The sequence below is a fragment of the Sceloporus occidentalis genome, unplaced genomic scaffold, assembly GCF_023333645.1.
Source record: "Sceloporus occidentalis isolate IW3139 unplaced genomic scaffold, rSceOcc1.0.p SCAF_4, whole genome shotgun sequence".
NCBI classification, from domain to species: Eukaryota; Metazoa; Chordata; class Lepidosauria; order Squamata; family Phrynosomatidae; genus Sceloporus; species Sceloporus occidentalis.
In genome coordinates this window covers 143988123-144009801 of record NW_028316984.1, presented here as the reverse complement: position 1 = coordinate 144009801, position 21679 = coordinate 143988123, and the positions used below count along the sequence as shown (strand labels likewise).

Below are 21679 nucleotides of genomic sequence, written 5' to 3'. Positions count from 1 at the left end.
ATTTTTTGGTAGTCAGTGCTGTCCTCAGAGGGCAGACAGCTGGGCCCCAGACCCAACTATCTGTTCGCCCCAGCGTTATAGGGAGAAATAAATAAAATATTCAGATCATGCACAGCTTTCTGGCAACTATTAGAGACCAAATGTGGAACTGAAGTATCTGATCAAAAAAGTGAAGAGTATGCATAAAAACATGAGGGCTGTCATAACTGGAATAATCACTAAAAATAACAAAAATGAAATGTTCAAGTCTCTTACCACTCATCCACTCTCACATGCAAATTGTATTTTTTCTCCTGAAAAGGAGAATATAAAAATTATACAAGGCAATCTTAATTTAACATTGTTCCACGCATTCAAATCAGGGGAGGGGAGAGTTCCTGGTTTTTCAAATACGTCTCTGCCATTAAAACCCACAGGGAAATCCTTTTAGTTTGATATCTTTATCCTAAACACAATTACTTGCAAGTATATCCCAACAAAATGTACTTTACATCCATATTAAGTTACAAATTCTTTAATTAAAATTCTGTTTACTGTGAACACAATAAAAAAAAATAAATGGCACCCTAATTACAAAGATAAAGGGCTTAATTAGAGTGTAAAATAATGGGGCCACAAGGAGTGGCACAAGGGAATGATGGGGTCATGAGGAAGGAAAAAAGGAGCACAGTTTTCTTAGTGTTAGCCTATATACAGGAGGCCATTTTAAATTCCAACACATGGAACACATACATGATATGATGAGCCAATCATAAAATTCACTACATAGGAATAATAGCTCCTTCACTTAACTTCACAAACTATGTGGATAGTTTAATGATATTTTTATTTTTTGCATTTGGTGCTAAATTTTTGCATTTGTAGCTATGTCTTTTCTAACTGTGGTAGAATCATAGAATCATACTGCCTTGAGTCTTAGAATGGGGAAAGGTGGGATATATATAAATACCATCATCAACATCATCATCATCCAATCCCCTACTATGTAGAAATACACAACTAAAGAACTCATGAGAGATGGGCATCCAACCTCTGTTTAAAAAAACAAAAACAAAAAAGGAGAGTCCATCACCCTCTGAAGCAGCCTATTCCACTTCAAATAGCCCTTACGTTAAAGAAGTTGGCATAATCATATTGGGTAGTTAGGAATGAGTAACTGGAAGTTACACATCTGTGACTGCTTTTGATTCACAATCCCTACATGCCTCGCCCCCGGAATTTAGACAATACAGTTGGCCCTTAGTATTCGTTGGGCTTTGGTTCCAGAACTCCCTTCTGGATACCAAAATCTGTGGATGCTCAGTTCCTATTGTATACAACGTAGTAGGAAAGTGATGTCCCTTATATAAAATGGCAAAATCAAAGTTTGCATTCTGGAATTTTGGGAGAGGGGATTTTTAAGCCATGGATGGTGGAATCTGTTGATGCAGGATCTATGGATGTGGAGGGCCAACGGTACATAGGAACCATGAAAGGTCCACCAGTCTCTATTTCCTGGTCAGCAGACACTACAATCCCACTGTTGCTCAGGAAGTGGCTGATTTATGTCCTCCATCATGTAAGTGATCTCCTCTGGTGGGGAGGATTGTGACTGGAACCTTGTTTCTGCCTGTTGCAACAGATATTGCTCATGAGACAGAGTGGGAACACTAGTCAGCCTCTTTCTGAGTGACAGGGAACAGGCCCCCATTGATTGTAAAGGCTGCTGAGTAGCAAGGGGGGCTGTTGTGGGTCATCACCATATAGCTACATAACTATTATGGTTACATAGTAATACAGTGCTTTGAGGATTCTGGCTGTTCTTATGTCCTAAAAAGTTTTTCTTTTCTTGTAATTTGAATCCATTGGTTCTACATTGCCTATAGACCTGCAGTCTGAGATTAACTTCTGTAAGAGATGAAATAGTGTTTGCAGACCAAACAATGCTTTTTGTCTTGAGACAGCTTATAGGACTCAGTGATGGCACCAGTGATAGCCAGCAATGTCCCTGTCAATGAGACATTGAGTCTGCTCCATGATTTAGTCTGAAATGCAATAGAGTCTTCCAAGGTGTGGCACCTCTAACATAAAGCTGCCGTGTTGAAAATATAATATGATCCTTCTTCCTAGATCTAGTTTTTGTTTATGATTTCATTTATATCCCACCTTTCCCCCCAGTATGGGATACAAGGCTGCTTACAGCATATGTTTTTCTTAAAAGGGCTGAAACACGTAGTGCAAAAGTTTTAAAATGTATAAACAGGCAATTATCCTTACTGGTTTAAAAATTTCAAAAATGCTTAGGAACAGGTAAATTAAAATTGGAAAGATAGGTAAAGTGGTAAGAGTAAGGGAATAATTAAATGACTGTTTGTATGTTGGATTCATGTAACGCAACTGTGTAAAGAGGAAAAACTTTAATAAATAAAAAAAATTAAAATTAAAAAATGCTATGCCTTTACTTCAAGTTGGAAAATCATGCTAACCTCTATTATTGGCACTTTCTCTCCTACGGGCAGGGAATTCAGCATCAGAGGTGGAACATCTTCTTTGGTGCTATAAGAACAGGTACGCTAAAGAAAAGAAAAGAAAAGAAAAAGTTAACCCTATCAAAGACTTGTCCTGATTAATTATGCAGAGAAGTTTGTCTTGTTATTTTTATGATTAATTTGATGTACAGGATTATAACGTGGCTTCGTCTTTGGTAGCATCACATCCAGCGTTGGTTCCCTGTACTTGATGTAGTGGAATGCTGTGGGACATGGGGGTGTGACGATGGCATCTGAACCCAGCTTAAACAAATGATGGCCTTCACAGGATCCTTTTATGGAAAGTGAAAGATCTTTCTCTAAAGACAAGAAGCAAAGAATGGTCAGATATCTCATTATTACATGTGTATCTACAAAAACAAAAAAACAGACAAACAAAAAGACCCAACTAACATTATTAGTTTTAAAAACTCCACTTTGAATCTAGGAGATTGTGCCATGCAATTTTTAAACTGCGGTTATAGTCATAAAATAGTGATATTCACAATACTTTTCACACAGTATCACCTCTAGCCCATAGCTGCTGTGTATGCCAAGTGTGGTTAGGGCTTCTTATTGAATAGCTCCCAATTGCAGAGTGCTCCCAGTACTCCTCATGTGTCAAACATTGCTGCTCCAGAAGCTGCAATATTGGTAGTCAAGTGGTATCACAGTCTTCTCTTCTCCCCCTGTTCCTCCTCCCAACAGCTTTTTTTTTATTAAAAAAAACCTTAAATCGCTAATAAATATATTCTGTAATGGAGGGAAAAGAACAAGATTAAATAAACAATTTTGATATAAAACACAAAGAGAGGGAGGGTTAGGCCTTCCCAATATAAGAGGATATTATGAGGCTAATCAATTGAGATATGTGATAGAAGGCATGATGGGTGGGATAGATTTAGAATGGCTGGAAGTAGATACAGAAGAAATAGATATGAGACTATGGAATATTTTTTAAGAACTTTACTAGGAAAGAAATAAAAATTATTGGAAACCCACTTATGAAAAATATAATAGAAATATGGTATAAACATAAAAAAGAATTAATGAATGAAGATTCAATAATAACGCCAATAATAATGGAAAATTTCATGGTTTCACTATATGCAACTAGAACAATGGATTACAAATTGGAGGAAAAGGAATGTAGAAAAGAAAAAGTATACACAAATAGTTCAGAAAGGAAGAGAAATGGAAGAAAATGAGAATATAAAAGGAACTACTAGTAAAATGTATAAAATGTTGATGGAGAATAAAGGAGGAAAAATAAAAGTAAATACTTTAAAGCAGGGGTCGGCAACCTACGGCCCATGGGCTGCATGCGGCCCACCGAGGCCTAAAATCCGGCCCCAGCCCGGCCCTGCCACAGATTGCCACCGGGGCCTTTGGCCTCCAGCGCAAGCGCGTGGGGCCTCTGGCTGCCGGCGCAGGCACGCGGGGCCTTTGGATTTTGTTTTGTTATCTTGGAGATGATGTCTACTATCAGACCAGAACTTATTTATTTTGGGGGGGAAACAAGACTGGAAGCTGCATTGAAGAGATTAGACAAATGGGGGACCAGATATTCTTTTAGGATTTTAAGGAAATCACTTGTTAGTTCATCTGGACCAGGAGAGTGGCCTGCTTTTTCAATTTTGCATTGCAAAATTAATTTCCCACTCCATTATGGGTCCATTTAAGATGGGCTGTTTTTTAAGATTTAGAGAGGTGACAAAATCATTGATATCTACATCTTCAGAAGACTCTGAAGAGTATATCCTGGAATAAAAGACTTCAAATTCTTTTTAGTATGGAGCTCAATTTAATTATAATTTTGCCTTTCTCAGCAGTGATGCTTGGAATCAATTTTTTTCTGCTCTCTTTTTTACTAGTCTGGCCAATAGCTTGAAAATCTTATTATTATCATCATAGTAGTACACTTTAGTGGAGTGCATTGGTGTTTGTATTTTCTTAAGATCTAGTTCATCTAGCTCTACCTTTTATTGCAATAGTTTGTTAAGTGTATTTGCATCCTGAGATTGCTTATGTGAATGTGTTAGCATAGTAAGTTCAGTCATCAAAGATGTTATTTTGGCTTCTCTTATTTTCTTTGGCTTTGCTCTCTCCTGAATAAAGAGCCCCCTCAGAGCAGCTTTTAGTGTATCCCAAAGTAAAGCTTCAGAGGTGTCTGGAGTTTTATTTATTTTTTATAAAAGTTTTTATGGCTTTCTGAATGGTTATTTTAAAAGGTTCATTTAGCAGTAAGTGGGGGTTAAATTGCCAAATTGTGAGGGGCAGGATGTCTGTATCTAGGATCCAATCTAGGATTGCGGAGAGTGATTGAAGTAGAGTGTGGGCTTTATGGCCACGTCTTTAATATGGAGTAAAAGTGTCTCACTGATGAAAAGTGATCAATTCTTGAGCTGCCTGCCACAGATGCTGGCAAAACGTCAGGAAGAAACTCTTCTAGAACATGTCCACATAGCCCAAAAAACCCACAAAAAACTATGGATGCCAACCATGAAAGCCTTTGACTTCACAGGGAATGATAGGTCATCTGGGGTTCGTCCCCCCCCCCTTTCCTCCTCTATTCAGCCCATGTGCCATATTAGAACTGGATTGTCCTCATCTTTTGATGGTGACATTTGCTGCCAGGTAGAATTCTGTTATGGACAGATCTGCAAACCTTTTAGCTCCAAGCATCTGGTTCTGTTGTTTGGAAAGAGATTTTTGCATTTTATTTTGCTCCAGGTAGTGAATTCTGTGAGGTGACAGCCAGCCTGTCATTTATGCATCCGCCATGATCAACAATCAGCCATGCCCTCCCATAACTGATTTTGAATCAAGAAAGAATTTGATGTCTCCAGATCTTTGATGTATCAAAATATACAGATGGTCAGAGCTTGGAAAGGTTTCATGACTCAAATGCAGGTCCAAGAATCTTCTAGATTTCTGGAAATTGTATTTCAAAAATAACTTTTCCAATCTGTGCAAAATGCCGACAAAAGCACAGTCAACATTCCATGGATTTTTCTTCCCTTGCACCCTAAAGTGCTCCCCTACACAGAGAGTGGGGGACTCTCCTGAATTATGTGGACTATAGGGAGAGCCTTCCAAACTCAGTGTCACCAAGACCACGTAGGTAATAACACAAACTGTATACATTGCATTTGACACTGAAGAACAACCTTTTCCAGACTTATTTGTATTCATTCCTTATAATGAAATCTGCAGTGCTATTCAACACACAAATGTAACTGTTCGGTTATGAACAATAAATGCTTCCACTCAAACTCACTTGACTTGTGCCGTTTCTTTTGATCCACTGCAGCTTCCAGTTTGCAAACCTCACGACACTGTAGTAGAAAAAAAGTCAGCACACAACACAAATAAAGGTCCATCATCCTGCATTTTGGGCTCCTTTTGTTAGATTATTTTTGAAATATGTGATCAAGAAGCTCCTCAGGAAAGATTAAGGTGAGGTATCCTTTTAGGAAATATAGATATTACTGAATAGAGCAAGGATGGGCAACTATGTCAGGTGCCCTTTAAGCATTACACCCTTACTATTGCACCATAGTGGGGGGGAAATTAAAGGGCTTTTAGCCCCAAATACCTCCAAACACCTAAATACCTACAAACACTGAGGACATGGGGGAATTTTTGCTATGTTCTTGGACCTCCACATACTACTTTAGGTCCAAGAGAGAACTTCAGGAAGTTACTAGAAGAGACTGAAAGGGACAAAGCATGGCAAAAATGCCCCCACAGTACCTAGACAGGGCATGTGGGGGTCATTTTTGGAAAATAAAATTAAAAAATAACCCTTGGGGGCCACAAAAGTAGCTGTAAGGCCTTATGTGGCCCACAGGCCACACTTTGCTCATGCTGGAATCATTCTGAAAGGTCAACTGGAGTTTCCATCAGACCCAATCCCATGGAATAAATTCGATTTCCCCTGCTGATTGAGTGTACAAGTGTGGGAGGAATAGATTGAGGGTAGGGCATATGCTTTGTATGCAGAATATCAATTGGCAAGTCATCTAGGGAGTCATGGAGAGTAGCAACTATCACCTGTGTTCTCCCCTGCTAAAACGATAGTAGGTAGTGTTAGAACTGTGTATTGTGTGTACATGAAGACTAGTAGTTTCTAGCTATTGCTTCCAAAGAACCAAACATTTATATCAAGGGATTTATATCAAGGTGAGTCTGAAATATATTTTATTTTAAGTGTCTCTATTAAAATAGTTAATATCAGAGACATGGTACAGGCAATACTGAACAAGGGAGAGAATGAACTTGAAGTTCCATTGATTTGTATTGATTGGCAGGGTTTTAACTGCTTAACTTTGGTTCAGCCATGTCCTAGGAGAGGAAAACATGAGGATTTCCAGATCTGTATTGCTTCAACCCCCAACAACCATAACTAGCATAAGAATTAGTGAGGTCTGATGGAAGTTCCCGTCCAACATACGGAGGGTCACATGTTCCCCATCATTGTGCTGAAATCATTGGGACAGTACTGGGATTTGTGTCATATAACTTTGGCCTAGTCCTGAAATTTAAAATTCAGTTCCATGGAAAACTTGTCATTTAAGCCTGTAAAGCAGATTCCTTAGGGCAGCTCAATTTATACTCTCTTAAGATGTGGCTTTTCAAAAGTATTATGTGTCAAGAACTCTTCCCACACAGGTTAAAAAGGGAAGATTTATAGATCCTAATCTTAATATTAGAAGGTTCATTGAGTCAGTCAGTCCCCAGATGTAATATTCATATGTATGACTAAAGCTGATTTTTAATTCAGTGGGCATTAATACAAAACACAGCAGAAACACAGGAGAAAGTGAGTTGGGCTACTGTTTCTGTTGCTTGCCTTCAAGTTGTTTCTGACTTATGGCAATCCTGAAGTGAATCTATCATGGGGTTTACTTGACAAGATTTGTTCAGAGATGGTTTGCCATTGCATTCCCCTTGGGTTAAGAGACTTGCCCAAGTGAGTTTCTATGGCCAAGTATGAACTCAAACCTCTTGACTACCTGGTCCTATACACAAGCCACTACACCACGCTGGCTATGTTGGTCTGCTACAATTCATATTTTTCTAAGTTACTGCTGTATTATTAGCATTAAGAAACTGCAGAAATGTCATATCAATAAATAAAAATTACCACTAGAACTCCATTTGTAATTATGGTTTCAGGAGGATCTGATCTAGAAAATAAATATAAACACACACATTTATTTTCAAATGGTAAAACATTATTCTTATAAGGCAAATAAAAGTTTCTTTTCATTCTGACCCTAAAAGGGAATGGGGATTTTTTCAAACGAAATGGAAGTTTAGTATCTGGTTTATACTTTGTAAGCTTGTAACACTACTTAGGCTTCAAGAATTTCAGAATTCTTAATTCTTGTGAACAATATGGCTGCCACTTCCCCATGGCTTCATCCCACATTATTCTAGTAATATAGGAAGGAACATTATGCAATACATGGTAGGAACAGAATCAGGTAGGAAGACTAGTGTTGATGCTGCTTTCCCTCCAGATCTCTGATGTTACCATAGTTATTCTTGTGTTGCTCCACCCCTTCGCTTGTGCAAAAATACAGAACCATAGTATTGGGCTGGTGTGGGATAGAGCTTTAGGGGAACACCAACCACACTACTCTCATAACAAAGAGGAGGCTTTATGACTTTCAATCACATAGTCCAAACCTCAAGACAAGTGTTTAAATTCAACTATTTGCCAGTACAAATTTCATACCTAATGTCAATGATGCAAAATATTCAGTTTCCAATATTGGGGGGAAATAACATTTCAAGTAACACATGGATTTTAAAGAAATCTCTTTGTGAGATGACAGTATTGGTCATACTAAAGTTGCATTTCTTTATGTAGTCTATTGATTTCTTTCTTCATATTAATAAAAATTTCCAAGTGTAATTGCTTTGATGAAGAGATAATGTCAGTCTTTGTGTCTGCAATGATGACTGTTCACCAGTCAGATGACTAGGGACCTTATCACATGAGATTGAAAGAGTGGCTTACCCTTCCTGAATTCAGCGTTAAATCGGGAGGCAGCCGGTTTCTATTGCACCTAAATCACCACCAAATCACTGCCCAGGTCCTTCCCAGTTGCAGTCAGTGTCATCTAAGTTGCTATGGTGGCCGACTTCTAAAGCTTCCGACTTCTAAAACTGGCCATGGAAGAGGCTTAGACAACCCTGGCTGCATCCAGGACAGACCCAGGTGGCAAGTTGGCAGCAATTTAAGTGTGATAGGAATTGTCTGCCTCCCGAATTAATACTAAAGTCAGGAAAGGCAAGCTGTTCTTTTAACCTTATGTGATAGGGTCCTAATACTGGCCACCCATTTAAGAGGTAACATTGTCCTTTAAGAAAGTGATCAGCATAAACTCTCTGTTTATTAGAACAGGATGTGCGCCATCCATCCCACAAGGAACATATCAATTATATTATTGGGATTATAATAAAGACCAACTTTTTATTTTTATGTATTAAAACATTTATTTCATGCCTCCATCTAAAAATCTCAAAGAAAAACACAAGAAGCCCAATCTGACTAATTTAAATACAGTGTAAACAATAATAATGGTTTCAAGAGGTTAAAAATACATTTAATGACAATTTTAAAAGGATAAATTAAAAGTCAAAACGGTTTAAATTAGTTAGAGCCATGTATATGTGAGAATCTGTATAAAATGAATTAGGCCTCAAAAGCTTTAGTGAACAACCATATTTTCAGCTGGTGTTGGAATTACAGTTTGTTGGTGCCAAGCAGGACTCCTAGGGGAGGGTAGTGCATAACTGTCCATGACTGGGGTGCCACAACAGAAAAGGTCCTCCCCATGTACTCCCATGGCCTATTGCTGTAACTGAAGGAATACAGTGGAGGACCCCTCCAGCAGATCTCTGGCAGGTATATGTACAGAGAAGTGCTCCTTCTAGTACAGTGGGCCCTTGTTATCCACTGGGGTTTGGTTCCAGGACTCCCCATGGATAACAAAACCTGTGGATGCTCAAGTCCCATTAAATATAATGGCATAGTAAAATGGTGTCCCTTATATAAAATCAATGGTTGCTACCTGGAATTTATACTTTTTAAAAAACATTTTAAAGCCATGTGGATAAAGAATCCATGGATATAGAGCACCGTATTGATGTCCCAAGCCATTTATAGTTTTAAATATCATTATCATTATCTGCACGTTGAATTCAGACTGTAATTACTTGACTGTCAATACCAGCACCTTGAATTCAGTTTAGACACATTATGCATTTGTAAGAAGCACAGGCTCAGTTCGATGCCTACTAGCATTTTTGTATACCAAGGGGCTCAACAGACTGCCCCAAAGGGGCGGTGGGACACCTCTTTCCTACCCAGATCGGGACCAGAGCAACTGCACACCACAGCCCTGATCCAGCCTTTTGAGGGTGCAAAAAGAAGCCACAAAAAGCAGCTCCTTTTTGCACCCTCGAAAAGGTGCCATAGCCACAGTGGTGTGGCCATATGGTGCTCCTTTGGTGGTGCGTCATATGGACACAATGCCAGAGGAGCAACATGACACGGCACACCGTGTGGAGTGGCATGTGATGTCATGGCACCCTGGGGGAGAGTCAGGGTGTGTGTCATCTGGACGCAATGCCCCAACTCTGCCCCCAGGCTGGCCTTTCAGGCCAGTCTGTACAGGGCCAAAGAGAGGCGGGTTACAGACTGCCAAAAAATACGTAGTGACTATGTATTAGGGTTAGGAAGGTGCGGTGCTTCCGCACCCCCCCTAACCCTAATACGTAGTCACTACGTATTTTTTGGCGACGGCCGTTCCAGACGGCCGCCACCATGTTTACGTCTTGGACGCATAGCGTCCAGATGTGTCGTGGCACCTATGATGTCGCGAGTGTGCCAGCGGCGCCTCACAGCATCATGGCTGCGCCGCAGAAAGAAGCTCCATTTTGGAGCTTCTTTTTTGCTCCGTAACGGAGCCACGCGGTTTGGCTGCAGCGGCTCCCTTATGGAGCAAACAGCTGCGGCGGCGGCAGATCACCGCAAAGCGGTGGTTTATAACCCGCCAGAGTTTATTTGTATTTGAGTGATGGTAAGGATAGTGTAATGAGTCCTTGTATTTCCACTGATGTCAGGAATTCTGATAAATTCTTAATGATTTACCATTGTATTGATTTTGCATTTGAAAATGTCATTAAATGATTGATTGGTTTAATCAGTTGGTTTTTAAAAAAAAATTCTATTCTTCATTTAAAATTATCACAGCAGTGTAGAAAGATAAAGAATTTAAAATACTTACAAAGGCTCCACTAAAAATTCAATTTCCAGTTCTTCTTGTGCCTACCCAAGAAAACAAAGGAAAGAAAAAAATGAAATTGAAATGGATACATTATTTTTCTTTGTTATGAAATAAAACAACACGGCATTATAATGTTGTTAATGTTGTTAAAGGACATACACTGAAAAAAAATATTCTAAGCATGAATATGACAAAGAGGGCAAACAGGCTCAGAAATTATGAATAACAGTTAGTGTGTGTCTTTTAAATTGCTGTTTTAATTCCTTCTGAGCTACAAAGCTAAAATTGTTGATGCAAATGAAAAGATTTGCATGAATAATTCTAGTTTTGTGGCTGAGAAGGAATTAAGACATCAATGTAACTAGTCCCAGCTACAGTAAATCCATTGAATTCACAGAAGCAATGAAGTTTCCATTAATTCAGCAGATCTATTCTTATTGGAATCAACAATTGAATATTGCTTTAAATATTATGATAGCATTCTTGATTATGACAAGCTGCTTTACCAGTAGAAAAACAATTGACAGTGTTTGAATTTGAAGTCAAATGAAGAGATTTCCCATGATGTTCTTGATAGCGATAGCAGCTTCATTTATATACCGCTTCATACCACACTAAGCAGTCTCTAAGCGGTTTACAACTGTAAGCTAATTGCCCCCAACAAGCTGGATATTCATTTTAGTGACTCGGAAGGATGCAAGGCTGAATTGACCCTGAGCCCCTGGCAAGGATTGAACTCACAACCTTGTGGTTTGTGAGTGAGTGGCTGCAGTACTGGCATTTCACCACTCCACCAGTGGAGTAGTAGTGCTCCTAAAGACATAAAAAGTTTCTGCTAATTCTCCCTTTCCCCCATTCTCCCAAGTGAGGCTCAGGAGAACTGACTGACCCACTAACACAGAACAGGAAATGATGGTGATGAGAGTCCCAACAAAAGGAGGCCCCACTGGATTTTACCTCCTTCTGTCCACAGAGAGCCAACCTTTTAACTCATAGAATCATAGAATCATAGAGTTAGAAGAGACCGCAAGGGCCATCCAGTCCAACCCCCTGCCATGCAGGAAATCCAAATCAAAGCATCCCTGACAGATGGCCATCCAGCCTCTGTTTGAAGACCTCCAGGGAAGGAGACTCCACTACACTCCGAGGGAGTGTGTTCCACTGTCGAACAGCCCTTACTGTCAGGAAGTTCTTCCTAATGTTGAGGTGGAATCTCTTTTCCTTCAGCTTGCATCCATTGTTCCAGGTCCTGTTCTCTGGAGCAGCAGAAAATAAGCTTGCTCCCTCCTCAATATGACATCCTTTCACATATTTAAACAGGGCTATTATATCACCTCTTAACTTTCTCTTCTCCAGGCTAAACATCCCCAGCTCCCTAAGTCGTTCCTCATAGGGCATGGTTTCCAGACCTTTCACCATTTTAGTCGCCCTCCTTTGGACACGCTCCAGTTTCTCAACATCCTTTTTAAATTGCGGTGCTCAGAACTGGACACAATATTCCAGGTGGGGCCTGACCAAAGCAGAATACCATGGCACTATTACTTCTCTTGATCTAGACACTATACTTTTATTGATGCAGCCTAAAATTGCATTGGCCTTTTTAGCTGCCACATCGCACTGTTCACTCATGTTCAACTTGTGGTCTACTTGGACTCCCAGATCCCTTTCACATGTAGTTTCCTTCAGCAAGGTGTCCCCCATCCTATATCTGTGCATTTTATTTTTCTGCCCTAAGTGCAGTACCTTACATTTCTCTGTGTTGAATTTCATTTTGTTAGCTTTGGCCCAGCTTTCTAGTCTATTCAGGTCATTTTGAATTTTGATCCTGTCCTCTGAAGTATTAGCTATTCCTCCTAATTTGGTGTCATCTGCAAATTTGATAAGTATGGTCCCAATCCTGTCATCCAGGTCATTGATAAAGATGTTGAATGGCCCCAGGACAGAGCCCTGTGGGACCCCACTGGTCATTTCTCTCCAGGATGAAAAGGTGCCATTGTTGAGCACCCTTTGGGTTCGGCCGGTCAACCAATTACAAATCCATGTAACAGTTACCTTGTCTAGCCCACCTTTTACAAGCTTGTTTGCAAGAATGTCATGGGAAACTTTGTCAAAGGCCTTACTGAAATCAAGATACACTACATCCACAGCATTCCCCTCATCTACCAAGTTCGTAATTTTATCAAAGAACTCTGATTTAAACAAGCTGAGATTGTAATTTATAATTAAGAAACTGTATTGATAGGCATTGATCTACAAAATGATAGGCATTGATCTACACCTTTTTAATATATCTAAATTATAATCTCTGGCCTGCATCTTGATATCAAAAGTGCATCTTGACCTGAGCAGCTATATGGCCCTAGCATGTGATCTCCCACTAAAACAAAGGGGAAGCCATAAGTTTTGATATGTAAATGAATTTCCTTTCCCAGCCCTGGAAATGGATGAGATTATGCAAGGAGCTGCTAAGTGCTCTCAGGAAAGATGCTATCATGTGTCTCAAGGAAGTGTCTCTCTTTGTGATATAGGGGGAGCCAGGTGAATCAAAAGAATAACATTTGCATAGCCATTTGGGTCCCTGGTCTGTCGGAAACTTGGGGAGATGAAACATTTGGGGGAAGATGTGAAATACACATCAAACAGTCTCCTTTGATTACCCTCTGTCTGGAGATCCAGTTAAACCCTTAAAGGGTCTCCCAAATTTGGAGAAAAGCTGCTACCAGCCACTCTCAGCTGCTACCAGCCACTCTCAGCAGCAGCCAGCCATTCATTGCTGGCAGCCAAGAGCTATGTCAGTTTAAAGTCAGTCTCGCTCTCTGACTTGTCTGCTGAACTAGACCTGCAAACCTATACACACAAATTGGACCCACCAACTTCTACGTTAGGTGAGTGTCTCCATTAGAAAGCCTAATATCTATCCCACATTTACTACATTATTTCCTGAGTCTTGTATGAATGTGTGAGCGTATGTGCCTGTATGTTTGAATCCTTGTTTCCAATAAAAGAGACATTGCCTCTGCCTCATTTCTGGATTTCTAGTTCCTGGTATACAGATCAAAGGGGCAATCCCTGAGGTGTGGTAACAGGCCTCCTCTTGTGACCTTGAGCTAATTAAATTCCCCATTGATAATTTGGTCACTGTTCACTGTTACAGTATTCAAAGTGGATCAAAAACTGAACAAGGTATTAGCAAGCAAAATAACTGGGCCAGAAATGGGCAAGACTTTTGTTTGGTTCATTTTTTGATGGGAAGTTTCCAACATTTTCAAATTTGTTCAAATATATAATGGAAAGAATGAGATTTAAAAAAAAAAGATTTGGATGTGGGAGGGGAAAAAACTTAACCTTTACTCACTCAGTCAGAGTGCCTAGCATGTATATCATGCATGTACACTGGGCCCTTGGTATCTGCTGGGGTTTGGTTCCAGGCCTCCCTGTGGGTACCAAAATCCATGAATGCTCAAGTTCCATTATATATAGCAAAATGGTGTTACCCTATATAAAATAGCAAAATCAAGTTCTGCTTTTTGAAATTTTTGGAGTATTTTCAATCTGTGCATGGTTTAATCTATGGATAAAGAATCCGTGGATATAGAGAGCCAACTGTACAATTATTGCTATCATGCTGAATTTGGAGGTGTTTTGTCTTGTTTTACTGACAGGCCATCTCATATTTAACAGTTATATGGCAGGGAATTAGAACATAATTCTCTACATATTGAGAATAATTGGTGTTTTTTTTTCCCAACTTGGCAGTGCAGAGAGTTAAGAATTTAGGTTTTTTTTTTCATGGTGGGGGGGGGATAAGCATATTCCAAAAATTGTGCATTTTTTTATAAATCTGATGGAAAGAGCTCCAGATTATCATAATGTGGGTAAAAACGAAACAGACACATTCATTCATTCCCATGGTCAAATGACAAGTGGCAGCTGGGCATTATTAGCTGAACTGTTACCAACATGAGTTTTGCTCAACAACTACCTGTGAAATAGAAACAAATGGGCAAGCACATCCCCCCAGACAAATAACTGTCCCTCTGCTTGACTCCTGTGGAAATTATAATGGAAACATGAATTAGAAATTAAAAGAAAGCTTAAATACTAAACATGATAGCCTGAAAATAAACTCTGTAAAATATTGATTAGACTTTGGGGATGGCCGGAAAATTCCATGCGGTGGGACAGAGAATTCTTATTTTTCTGAGTAGTGCCTTTATTTTGCTCCCCTTCTTCTCCCCTTCTTCTACTTAGACCAATTGGTTTGGTTGTAACTCTTATTTATCTTCTATAAATCTAAAATGTAGTATCAGAGCACACAGAGAGATGACAGATCAAGAGAGAGATATTATTTTTTGCTTCTCAGGAAAATACAAGAATCTGTCAAGCCCTGGTCAATCATCATACACTGCTGGTGGGATGTGTTCAGCTTCAACTGGAAACATTGCAAACTATTAGGGCCTGCAATATAATATACTGTGCTTTTAAAACCACTTTAGTATCATATTTCAGATCTCACCTTTGGGTCAGACTTAAAATACATGAGAATTCTTTCACCAACTGGAAGCCGAGCAATATCAAAGCGGATAGTGAAGAGGTGGTCATCTGCACTGACGGCATCCTCATCGTAAACAGCAAACTCCAGCACATTCTGTGTGGAGTGAGAAATATATTAAATGCTGCATATGATCTGTGCCTATAAAATCAGTGAATTACATGGAATATTTCTTTAGTCTGTGGAAAGAAATGATAGTAAGGAGGTATGTGGAACTGTAGAACTACTATGTGGGAAATATTAATCTTGGCTGCATCCACACTGCAAAAATAATCCAGTCTGAGAAAACAATAATACCAAGAAAGATGGAGGGAAGTAGAAAGAGAGGAAAGCCATATGTTAGATGGATGGATTCTTAAAGAGATCATGAGTATGAGTTTGCAGGTGCTGAGCAGAGCTGTGGAGGATAGAGGATCTTGGTGATGTCTCATCTGCAGGGTTGCCATGGGTTGAAAGCAGCAGGTAACAATAACAACAATGTAAACCCACTAGATCAATTAGATTTGCTGCCTCACCATTCAACAGTTGACTCAGTGGGTCTGCTCTCCATAGGACTAATATAGTATTCAGGTACAGAATTGACAGTGATGGGTTTTTAATGGTGCTATTCTGACAATTTTTATAATATCTTTTCATGAATTTCATTTTTTATCACTAGAGATTGTTTTCAAAACAACTTTTTATATTTATATTTTATGGATGTTTTTTTATGATTTTTAATCCATGTTTCTTTTAATAATTTGTAAACTACCTTGAGTACCATTACTGGGGGAAAGGTGGGATATAAATGAACAACAAGAACAATACAGTTTTCAAAAAGGTACTTATTCTAGTCTGCTTCAGTGTAAAAAGGAAAAAAACCCTTGTGCCATTTTAAGAGTAACACTATAATTCACTATGCCTTATGCTAAAATTAATTTCTTAATTTCTTAAAATTAAATGAATTAAAATTAAATGTATAAAAAAGCTGCTAAGACCCTTTTGATGGTCTATCAGACAAATCAAGGAAAAATGCAGAACCACCAAAACAGCCTTTCCCATTGACCAAAGAAATCAGGTGGCCCCTCAAATCACCTAAATTTTGGAAGGCTTTGTATACTAGACACATATGCATATAATAAAATGTAACGAGGCAGGACTATTCTTAATGTTCCTTTGTAGCAGTGTATAGTATGATTATTAATGAAATAGCTCTCCCTAGTGGTATTACCTCCCGAGGCATGGCTTCTTTGCTGTTGCTGTGTGCCTTCTTTAGTACTGTTCTGTAGGAGTCTAGAAAATGATATTTTTTTGCTCAGCATTTTGTTATTTTTGTTTTAGGTTGTTAAACTCTGAGCTGGTGTTTTAGTTGCTGCTCTTTTTAAGTAGTTGTTTTAGAAGTTTTTCTTGCATATGTAGCTATGAGACAATGCAGTACCTACTATCAAAGTATTCATTGTTCATCAATATCCATATTAGGATTTGCTATAGTCCTTTTATTTCCTTTATAGCAGGGGTAGGTAACCTGCGGCCCACGGGCCGGATGCGGCCCGGTGAGGCCTTGGGACCGGCCCCAGCCCAGTCCTGCCGCCAGGGCCTTTGGCGTCTCGCGCGAGGGGCATGGTGGGACAATTGTCTATAGAAGCCTCAGAAACATGCATTTATCTTGACATTTTTTTTAAAATCAGCAATTTTTTTTGCATGTCCTCCATTTTTTATTTAAAAAGTGCCTTCCATTTGAAAATTTTGTCCTACATTTGTCCCGGTTTATTTATTTATTTAAATTTTTAAAAAAATATTTAATTATTTATTTTTTGGCTTCGGCCCCCCAGTTGTCTGAGGGACAGCAACCCGGCCCCTGGCTCAAAAGGGTTGCCTACCCCTGCTTTATAGTTTAGTTTATAAATGTATTTTCATGCCTCCAAGATCAAAAAAAGAAAAAAAAGTATGAGTTGAATTTGAGATCCACCTTCTGAAGCTGGAAGGCCTCCATTCATGGAAGGTGCCTCTGTCCTCTCTCTTGCCATACCACAGCTGTATCACCACTGAAACACATTGCTTCAGGGGTCCCAGCAGGGGTTGGTGGAAGTGGAGAAGTCCATTTCTACCTGTCCAGTTGTTTGTGACAACTTGAATCAACCCAATGGCATGTAAAGACTTATACATTTATGGCTGCGTGGGTTTTGTATGCAATAACGCACCTTATCTGATGCATCTTAAAGAGAGCTTTTGACTGTGAAAGCTTATGTCACAATGAATGTTCTGCTGCAAGACTCTTTCATCTCTATTATTATAGTTGTCACATCACATTTATTCTCCTCCCTATCCTAGATCTATGATCAGAGTGTTTTTATAATGTTGTAAATTATAATGATAATGTGGCATTCATAGTGCAATATTCCTATAGTTTTACTGAGCCAAACCAGCCATGAAAATTAATCTGCACATCCACCAGAAATTCACCAGCACAGTATAAGGATCAAAGTTCGCTTATCTAAAAAAATGTATAATTTTCAACAGATAGGTCTAGTGGCTTTGTCTTCAAACTGGAGGGTTAAATTAATTGTTTGTTTCCCTACCCCCACTCCATGGTTTTCCACATATGTGACAATTTGTAAAAAAAAAAAAAAAAAAATCACACACATCATGGAGGTATTCCTAGGCAAGAAACCTACAGCATGTAAAAGGGACAGGCACCAAGGATAGGGAATAATATGTAGAATTTTTAAAACTTTGTTTTCTGCTCAGTTGGCAACAAAATTACAGAATGCATAATATATAAAAGTGACTGGTGTGACTGATGTGAAACAAAAGAGATTAGCGCACAGCTTTAAAAAATGACTTGCCGCTGTCAAATTAAATTTGAATTCGGGATATATACGGATTTTATTGCATGGATTTTTGGCACTGCCTCCTAGTGGGTGCATCCCAGGTAGCATCTGGCTAGAATGTGAGTTCTGCCAGACTCTTTTCAAAGCTAGGAGCTTTGCAAATCGGCCAACTGAGCTTGGATTCTAGCCGGATGTTACCCGGGATGCACCCACTGGGTGGTGTCAGCAGCAAAAATCCATGCAATAAAATCTGGATGTATCCCAAATTCAAATTTAATTCAGCAGCGGCAAGTCACTTTTTTTAGCTGTACACTAATCTCCATATAGTGGAAGAGGTAGAAGGACTTGAAAATCCAGTATTTTCCAGTATTTTCTCAGCAAAAATTCAATGCTCTATTTTCCCAGTTCCCAGAGACGTAACCAAAACTCTCCTAAAGTTCTTGTTCGGCATAGAGATCAAAGAATCAATGAACACTGAAACATTCCTGCAAAAAGTTAAACTCTTCTGGAAGATTCATCATTACTTCTCAAAAGCATGGTGACTGGAGAGTCCTAGTAAAGACATTTTGTGATGGAGCTCAATAAATGGCTTTAGTAGTCTGGATCAGTATGCAAAGAGACCTTATAGCATCTCTGAGACTAACTGAAATTGGTAGCATAAGCTTTTGTAGGCTCTACTTCATCAGATGTTGGAGCTGGCAGTGATAAATACATATTCCCTTCTCCCTACCGTGTTAAAATATGGTATTCTTGGGCTAGAAGGAAAAGTACTTTCCAGACACACATTGGCCAGCATCCTGTTAACGATATGCACACATGTTGCAATACACATATGGTGTGACTTTTTTGGACAATGCACAATGGTCATATGCAGCTGACATTGTCACAAGCAAAGTTGTGGATGTGGGACTATTGGTGCATGTGGTAAAACATTATAGCTCACAGTGTAGTGAGTAAATGCATATTGCTTCTGTGTGTTGCATTACAATTTCACAATGGATGGTCAGTCATACAGACTGAGCTACACATATTGCACTATATTGTTATTCTGTATAGGAGTTGTGTAATGTAACTCCACCAGCAAATATTTACATATTTAGTGAAGTGATAGTGGATCTCAGCCACTGTCTGTATCTCTGTCTCCTTCCAAATCATGGATTTCAGAATTGGTTTCAGATTCAACCCAATTTGGAGTACATCTATTCAAATTTCAGGCATCTTCTGAATCTCTCTGACCTGGCTCCATTACGTTTTGGATTTGAGTTATAGCAGATCTCTGTGCCCTGCTGGTGCTGCTTTTGAAAAGGAAGGAGAAACAATTTGGATGGTGAAGATGTGACTGGTATTTGCTCAGAGGGAAATGAGGGTGTACTGAAAGATGGAATCCACCCTCTTTTTTCTTCTGCTGAAAGCCCAGAGTAGCTAGCTGCATGCTCCTGGTCTGAGTACTGCTTCCTGCTTCTGTCCCGTCTCCCCATTATTAAGCAGCAGAAGCAAGGGCCCTTACCAAGTCTAGACAATAACAAGACTTGGGGGGGGGGGGGGGTTGGCCAGAGCTGAAAGGGCTAGAGATACTTATGCATGTGCATGTCACGAACAAGATGTCATATTTAATTTCCTCAAGAAGAAACTCCAGGGACATACTACTTCACTTCTTTTAATTCATTGGGAAGTCATCTTATTTGGCAATATTAATAACAGAGAAGGGAAATACTATAAAAGCCATTCCCAAATTGGTCCCTTCCAGAGGTTTGGAGTACAACTTCCATCATTCCATTGATTCTTGATGAGAGTTGTTATCTGGAGAAAAGCAGGTTAGCAAATACTGCTTAAATGTCAGTGGTATAAAACATTAACTGAATACTAGCTGTTTGGAATGTACTCTGTGCTTTGTTACAAAGATGCTGCAATTTATTAAGTTTATTGCACAGCCCCTGGGGACATGATGGGGGCATGATGAAAGGGAGCAGGATGGGAACCGGATGGGGCAAAGAACGCATTTTACCGCACAAGAGAACGCCGCCGCCGGATGTTCCCATTGCATTCCACATCCATCTCAGAGGGGGCAATTTTTAAGAACTATTCAAAAGTGTTCTCAAACATTGCTCCCTCTAGGTCAGATGTGGAACACACTGAGAATGTCCAGCAGCGGCGAAGGTGCTGTCCTGTGTGGTAAAATGAGTTATTCACCCCATCCGGTTCCCATCCCACTCCCTTTCATCACGCCCCCATCATGTCCCTGGGGGCTGCGTGATAAACTCCTATGTTAGCAGCAAGCATACAAGGTCCAATTATATGTGGGCCCATTCACCTGAGCATCAACCAGTGCAGGAAGACATGGATAAAGTGATACACATGTTAGGTGTAGGACAGAAGCGCAAATCTTGTTAAGAGAATCTGGTGGAGATGGAAGAGAGAAGGGCCCACTATTTTGTCTCAGTCCCAGCACCTTTCCAGACACATCTGGAAGAAACACAGAAGAAACCCTTTTCAAAGGCTACTCCTAAGCTTTAAAACTTTGTTCCTAGGGAGGATAGCTCCCTGTTTGCTCTCCTGTCACCAGTAAGTGAAAGTTGTTCATTCCTGCATGACAAAAGGTTGGACTAAATGTCCTTGAAGTCTCTTCCAATTCTGAGGTTCTGTGATTCTATAATTTTAAGTGAAAACATTTCAATTTTGCAGTTAACTGATGTAATGCACTTTTAAAGGTATGCTATTGCATCAACTTCTGTCTACTGTCTTTTTAATATATGTGTTTTGAAAAGTTTGTAATCTGCACATAGTTTACTTGCATTTTAACAATAGATTGTCCTTGTATGTGTTTTTATCTGTATTTGTTTTGGTTTTTATAAGTTACCTTTAGTCCCAGTAATAATAATAATGTGTCAGTTTCAGAAACAGCTGAAAGAAAAATCTCTCAGTTCTTACCTTCACTTGTCTTTGAATCCTGTAGTAAAAAGTTTCATTCCAAACAGGATTCTTGCAATTATTAATAGTTTTGGTCCGCAGCTTTTCACATGTAGCAGTTGGTAGCCAGAGGGTCACGTAACAGTCAGATTGACTTACTGTGTGAAAAAGAAGATTAAAAAAGATTAATATAATTGAGGTTTTGAATCAGACCTTTTAAGAGCAACTTGATCTGGTGCTATTGGGAGGGGATTATGGTGTCCTGCGGATTTCACTATTCTCTTAATGGGACATAACCAGACTAGGAATCTTTCTTCTGGCTAGATGAATACTTTAACCATGAATTAGGAGGCATTTGAATGTCACTCAGAAAAGAGAAGAGAAGTGCATGCTAATATCTCTATTGACTATTGATTGGTATGAAAACAGACCCATCATTTGCTATACTATCCATATCTGTGATTTTGTAATCACCATCTTTTTGAATATTTTACAATATGCTTTCCATCCATTGCCTTGGGGGAAAAAAGATCATATTACATTAGCCATCCTTGGACTAACAGTAGCACATAACATATCCATCAGTAGTAGTGTATC

At 39.3% G+C, this 21679-nt stretch overlaps 1 protein-coding gene across 1 annotated transcript in view; it reads right to left on the bottom strand.

Moving 5' to 3' along the window:
* Positions 1–21679, bottom strand: part of LOC149314776 (cytosolic phospholipase A2 epsilon-like) — a 61482-nt gene that overhangs the window by 20837 nt on the left and 18966 nt on the right. Inside the window, exons 4-11 of the mRNA XM_089523518.1 lie at positions 21104–21240; positions 15330–15461; positions 10814–10854; positions 7657–7699; positions 5788–5845; positions 2658–2827; positions 2466–2552; positions 256–293 (exon numbers count right to left, since the gene is read on the bottom strand). Of these exons, the coding sequence (XP_089379644.1) occupies positions 256–293; positions 2466–2552; positions 2658–2827; positions 5788–5845; positions 7657–7699; positions 10814–10854; positions 15330–15461; positions 21104–21240 (706 nt within the window). The remainder of the gene's footprint in view (positions 1–255; positions 294–2465; positions 2553–2657; positions 2828–5787; positions 5846–7656; positions 7700–10813; positions 10855–15329; positions 15462–21103; positions 21241–21679) is intronic.